At 36.2% G+C, this 7180-nt stretch overlaps 1 protein-coding gene across 1 annotated transcript; it reads left to right on the plus strand.

The window, feature by feature from the left end:
• The first annotated feature begins 468 nt into the window (after nt 1-468).
• LOC106663786 (trypsin 3A1-like) lies at nt 469-1514 on the plus strand. The gene has a single exon (XM_014388878.1). The coding sequence runs from the start codon at nt 545-547 to the stop codon at nt 1493-1495; it is 951 nt and encodes a 316-aa protein (XP_014244364.1). The 5' UTR covers nt 469-544; the 3' UTR covers nt 1496-1514.
• The last annotated feature ends 5666 nt before the right edge of the window (nt 1515-7180 follow it).

The raw sequence follows: 7180 nt of genomic DNA on the forward strand, positions 1-7180 counted from the left end.
CTCCAGTATCACATTGGGGGGTAACGATCAGAATAAAGGGCGGCATTTTTCAAAGCCCAGTTCGCCTGCTTGTCGCGTTACCACCTCAATAGTGAAAAGCATTTTTCTTTGTTCGCTTACTCAAGGTCTCTTACGTTGTTTCTCTTCTTTCTTCTTCTTTGTTTGCTATCGGATGCATCGTGAAAACAAATATTAACAAAATTACGTTGTGACATTTTTCTATGGTATCTGCGACGCGATGTAGTAGTTTTCTATTAATTTCGTATGCCTATCTTCACAGATCTGTCAGACGTGTTTCGGCTTTCCGCCATTTTCAGTGTTGGGTTTCGGCTACCTAGAGCCAACACTGAAGATGGCGTGAAATATAAACGCGTTTCAGTTCGTAAACCAGCGTAAGTAAACGGACCCAATGAGGTTCAATTGTCGATCTGTTCAAAACATGTGTAGGGTTTTTTTATTAGGACAAAATAGCAGTTGGAATTTTACAATAGACGTAGACTATATTACAAAGAAAATTAGTTATTAAAAAAAATATAATGGTCAAATGTCGATAACGTATATATTTTCTTATTTATTGCTTTACAATGTCATAGCATTTTCACGATCTAAGTATCATTCGTTTGGAAAAATTGTTGGAGGTCGGTTCGCAAAGAAATACGAGTTTCCATTCGTCGTGAGCATCCAACTACCGGAGGAAAACCACATTTGCGGTGGTATCGTGTTCTCGTTGATCATCGTCGTCTCGTCGTGCCATTGCGCCGGTACTTTCATCGGTAAAACTTTCACGTACTTCGACTCGCGGATTATAGTCATCGTCGCCGGGAGCGTGGACCGTACGCCGAGCGAGGACAACCAGACGAGGAAGGTCCGGCAAGTAATACGGCACCCCCGCTGCAGCGATTCAGGCCAGGGATGGGAGTACGATTACAGTCTTTTCATCCTTAACAGAGCCCTCGCCACGACTCCGGGTTATATCAGAACGATCCCTCTCTACTCGTCGGACATCGCGAAAATCGGTGATTTTCTACTTTCCGTCGAAAAGCACGGCACACCGTGTCAAGCCGTCGGCTGGGGATATCAGAACGTATCCGGCAACGGCATTTACGTGAATAAATCTACGTTGCTGAAAGCCATCAAGGTGCGTTTAATAGCGAAGCGGGAATGCAAGGCCATCCTGTGCACGGACCCGAGCAAGTACTGCATACTCGACAAGAGGAACCTATTGTGCGGGATCGGCCACGGCGGGGACACGTGCTCCGGAGATTCAGGAGGACCTTTGATCTGCCAGGGCTACTTAGCGGGCATAACGTCGTGGGGCCCCGAATGCGGTGAATATGGAAAGACCCCAACGATTTATGCTTCTGTCGACGGCCTGATGCAATTTCCGTTTCTCACGTCCGGAACAATAGTGCGTTCTTTTCGATTCGGAAACTTTCTGATCACTCACGCATTTATAGTTTATATTTTAATACTATACAACAAATATAACTATTAATACTTAGACCAGCTTTTTAACATCATATGTTTATAACATACAAATTTAATCAAACGAATTTAAACACAACTTTAGAAAGCTTGTATATTCTATAATTAGACAATCCAAAATTTCAAAGTGTATACAAGTAAGTGGTACATTACAAGACTAAGTTCTAGAAATTATAAATGATGGGGTGAGTGTGGAGTTCAATCCTTTTTAAAAAAGATGGTTCCTACTCACATTAAGTTGTTTCGCAACAATCCGGATTTCGAGCCCTTTAGCTCATCGTCAGGTTGAAGGGTCNCTTAGGCAAATGTTCTTTTACTCTCGTTTTTATTTCCCTACCGCTTTGACCTATATATTTAATATTACAGTCATTACAATTGAGTTGGTAAACCCCGCTTTTTGTCAAGTTGTCTATCTTGTCTTTAGGTTTTGAAAGGATGTTTTTTAGTGACCCCGTACTTCTATAAGCTATTCTAAATTGACTAAGTTCTTGTGCGGATATATGCATTATAAATTTGGTAGTAGTAGGAAGAAAAAAAAACAACGAATGCATTTGCCTCTTGCCTGACCGAAGTTCACTCCACACACCGGCATCATACACAACACTTACCCACAATTTATCAAAGAATATTTACACTCTCAAACAATTATCCCTCCTTCCGAAAGCCGGGAACACACGCGATGCAACGCTATGCGACGCCACCCGATGCTACCCGACGCCTTGTCTCGTTTTAGTAGGGTGTGCACATTTATGCGACGTCAAACGCATGCCACGTATAGTCACACAGCGTGTAACACAATAATCACTATCACAACCGCAACGCCTCTTTTGTTCTTAATGTACTGTTTTGAGCAAAACCTTCTAATAAATTGTTAGTTAAATTCATTATTTTAAAAAATTGTATTTTCCCATTTTCTACCAATGAATTTTTGATCTCGGTTAATTTGGCTTACATTAAAATACGAATGTTGTAATTGATGTAACGACAAAATTACATATACTTAGTTTGAAATAAACTTTAAAAAAATATGAGTGTTCTGTTCTGAAGCTACTGGACGAAAATCTGTACAGTGGGGATTGCAGAGCGTAGAGTAGGGTAGCGTTGCGTCGGGCAAATGTGCACGGGGGTAATACGATCTTATGGAAAATGGGACTTTGGATTTGCGTCGGGTAGCGTCGGGTAGCGTCGCATAGCGTCGCATCGGGTGTGTTCCCGGCTTAAAGTGTTTTAGCCTTGTGCCATTCAACATCTCAAACTAAAATGTTCCTGATTTTGACCTTGTTACTGCTAAAGTCCTCCAACACCCTCTCCTCAAAAAGGCCATAATATTCATTACATATCTATTCAATTCTTTTCTTCATACAATTACATACTGTAGCTTGAAAACACTCGAACACTCATATTTTTTGTAAGTTTATTTCAAACTAAGTATTTTGTCGATACATCAGTTACAACATTCGTATTTTAATGTAAGCCAAATTAACCGAGATCAAAAAGTTTTTATTTAAAAAAAAAATAATTTTAATGGTTTGGTAGAAAATTGATCAAAACACCCGAAGGTTCTCAAAACCAATACATTGTTTTACTTCATTTATTAAGTCCATTACCCATGTCGGAAAAACAAATTAGAAACGCTTGTTTTAAAAGAAATTCTGTAACTCGACAGTGTCATTACCCAAATTATCTCCTCCATTATGTTGGGGTGTTACTGCTTTTGTTGGACTTCTATTCGCTTCTTTGGTTTCCATCCCGTTCTCCAATCCTTACTTCCTATTCCTCTGTCTGCATTAACAACCAGCGCATCTCCTGTAATCCATCTATCAAAAACCTAGGGATCGTCCTTGATCCAATGTCCTGGAAGCCCCACATTTCCCAAATTTCCCACCGCTGTTTTTCCACACTCCGTCAATTCATTCAGGCAAGCCAACTCATTCCAATCTGTACCCGCAAACTCCTGGTCTCCTCCTTGTGCTTTCCCATTTACAGCGAGCTTGTTAACAGACTCAAGAGAATCACGAACTGCTTTCTTTGGTTCATATTTAGCTCTCTCTCTCAAAAAAAAAAAAAAAAATCTCACGTGTGTAATACATATCGTGGTTTGAAATGGCTATACCACACCTATCTTCGTTTTATTATAACCCTAAAATAAACAATCCAAATAACTTTTTAATTTAATTATTTAGAACAGATTGTTTTTGATTTTTTCAAATGCTTGATTATGTTTATTTTTAAAAAAGTGAAATTTAGTTCCATAATAATATCAGTTACTATAGTAATAATTTTTAAGTTCTTAACAATTGTCAATTACAATTATTCCATAAACAGTTATAATTGCGAGACCAATAATAAGTACAAATATATTGGCAGAATGCTCCTCAGAGAAATTGAGCATATTGTATACAAAGAGATGAAAGCTCTTATAACTATAGATAATGTTCAAAAAATTCGGAAAGTTATACACGAATATTAAAATATATTTTATTATATTATTATATCATTGTATAATTTACTATAAATTAAAATATTTTTGGAAATAATAGTTAGTTATTATTTCAAGTTTATTTTGTACTTATATGGATATCGTGAGATGCGGTCTGGTGTGACGTAAGTTTTAGACACATATTTTCTTATCTTGCAACGTTTCGAACTTTATTGAGATCATCTTCAGGGCTCAAAGTGTTTGTTTTTTGAGTAAATGTGTCATTATTGGGTGTCGTGTTTAGATTTATTTTGTACCCAGTATGTTAAAAAAGACGTCTTATTTTGAATACCAGCTAATTTCATAAAAAAAAAAAAAATACAAGTACAGATGTGTGGAAGTTAAATACCCGTAGTTTGTACAACTTTATTCGAGATTGATTTCGTAGGGATCCGCTTTCCTTCATTAGTCTGGAGTTTCTAAAATATACAAAAATACATACAAATTTCAAAACAATACTTTTTTAATGTTAAACATTTAAAATGTATAATTAAGTTTGGGCACCCCACCTTGTTTCTGATGCGGACTGATGCATAAAGAGGTATGTTTCTGCTAGTTTTCATATACCCAATGAGTGGCATTAGTAGTTTTTTTTTTTTTTTAAAGTTTATGGCACGAGAGGGATTCGAACCCACGACCTTCGGCTAGATACGCCGCTGCTCTACCACCTGAGCTATCGTGACCTCGATCCACTTAGTTGGTCAAGAAGGACCACGAAAGTAGTGAATTAAAGATGTTTTATTGTTCACAGTGTTGTTCCTTTTTCACAAATGTCTTTAAAATTTATCCTTATTTTTAAATTTGTGGTGATTAATGACCGTTAGTCTATGATTATTTGGAAATCGTGAGATGCGGTCTGATGTGACGTAGGTTTCAGTAAAACAATTTCTTTATTTATTCAGAAATCGTGAGATGCGGTCTGGTGTGATGTAGGTTTCAGAAAAACATTTTCTTCATCTTGCCAACGTTTCGATCTTTATTGAGATCATCTTCAGAGCCTGGGATTTCAAACATTGTTTAAATTTAACAAATACATGTAGGATGTGGAAAAAAGTGAATTTATACAATGCAAAAACAAAATTTTTATATTCAATAGAAATACTTTGATTGAATATAAAAAATGTTTTTTTGTTTTTATTTTATGTGTAGTCCAACACATCCATACTTATAATAAATAATGAAATTCTAGCTGGAAAAGAAGAACTATTAGATTAATTTCAATTCTATTATTTTTTAGCAATTCATTTTTAAAATTTAATTTCTTAACGACCCGTCTTTAATGGACACAAATCGTTAAAATTATATATTTATATTAATATAATTTACAAAGTACTTTAAGAGAGAGGGTGAGAAATTGCTCGAGTATTATTTTCTCTTAAATTAAATGAAGATAAACGTCTTTTAGAGAAATTACTCCAAGTCAAGTCCTTAAGGCCATCAACACCCAACAAATAAAAACAAAAACGTATAAAATAATATCATCACTGGCCTGAGATGATAATTTTTAATTATTGTCAATTCTTATTTATGTAAACTTGCTGATATTTGGAAATTGATTTTTTTTTATCTACATCTTCAGGGTACAAGAAAGCACGAATGAATCTTGTTTTCCATATGAAATGTGGACAAAATATCTGAGAATAAATAGTAGAGGTGCGTGAAAAGCTTCCATTTCTTTTAGTTCCGTTCTATCATATTTCATTTTTTCTTCTTTAACGAAAAAACTGTACTGTGGTTATGTGAGATATTGCGCTTAACAGATACACATAGAAATTATTGTAAATAACACTCTGTATATATTTTAACATTTGGACATTTCTTTCCCCTTTTACATAAATACGGACAATAACAAAAAACTCAATTTTCTTGTTTCCTTCTTTTTCATCTTTACTAGTTTTATTACACTGATGGACAAAATACCAACCTTAAATTTTATTATGTACAGGTTTATTCATATTTCGCACACACACACAAAAAAAAGGTTTGGTTGTAAAACTAAAACGTTTAAAAAGAAAATGTTTATTACCTATTCTAAAACACAATTAATGAGTAAAGAACATAAATAAATAAGTAAAAATGTCAAAAAAAAAACTTTTTCTCCCCTTTAATACTGCACGAATTACGTCCATTAAACGCCTTTGCATTTCTTGGTAAAGATTACTGGTAAATCCTTGAGGAATTTTTTCCAGTCATCAAGAACAACCGTTTCAAATTGTAGGGTGTTACCTTGGTTTCAAGATCTGGACTTAAAGCTGGCCACACCAAGCACTCGATTCCAATCTCTTTCAGGTAGGTCATCGTCAATACGTCTATTGGGCATGGCATTATCCTGTATTAGCAAGAATCTCTCACCGCGGGGGGGGGAATGGCTACATGTTCTTAGATTATGTCTTGTAAGTACCTCTGTGAAGTTAGAGATCTTCCTCGCAAAACTGCCAAAGAAAATGCAACACCAAATATCAATGACCCACCATAGAATTTTAACTGGGGAATGGCTACATGTTCTTAGATTATGTCTTGGAAGTACCTACGTGAAGTTAGAGATCTTCCTCGCAAAACACCCAAAGAAAATGTAACACCAAACATCAATGACCCACCATAAAATTCCAACAGGGGAATGGCTACATGTTCTTAGATTATGTCTTGTAAGCACCTCTGTGAAGTTAGAGATCTTCCTCGCTAAACACCCAAAGAAAATGCAACACCAAACATCAATGACCCACCATAGAATGCCACCTGAGGAACCATACAGCATTCGCTTGAGCGTCTCCATAAGAAGACATCAACGAGCTGTGCGCCGGACCCTGAGATTGTTTTCATTAAGCTTTCTTCTTACAGCCCTGGAGGAAATTGAAACATTTCGGACTTGCCTTATCAGATTTCTTATCTCATTTCTCGTAATGCTGCGGTTTCGTAGAGCCTGATGACCTCGTCTCTCTATCATACATATGTAGACCTTAACTTCTAGTCTGAAGCCCTGTTTTCTTGAAGCGCAGAAGAACCCTCCTTATTGTAGAATGATGTATAATCTGTCTCCTGGCGACTTTGCACTGACTGCATCCTTCCTCTCATAATTATGACGCTGACACTTTCATACTCATTCAAATGCCTGACTGTAGCCAATGAAAAAGATTTAAAAATGAGAATAATATGAAATGAAATCAACGAAGGACAAATATTAATTGAAAGAGATTTTTAGGAGAAGCAGAATGAAGA

This window comes from Cimex lectularius, unplaced genomic scaffold (genome assembly GCF_000648675.2).
Source record: "Cimex lectularius strain Harlan isolate CLEC.00 unplaced genomic scaffold, Clec_2.1 scaffold116, whole genome shotgun sequence".
NCBI classification, from domain to species: Eukaryota; Metazoa; Arthropoda; class Insecta; order Hemiptera; family Cimicidae; genus Cimex; species Cimex lectularius.

Bases quoted from the DNA above. Each gene is read 5' to 3' on its own strand.
- LOC106663786 (XM_014388878.1), top strand. From the start codon at position 545: ATGTCGATAACGTATATATTTTCTTATTTATTGCTTTACAATGTCATA.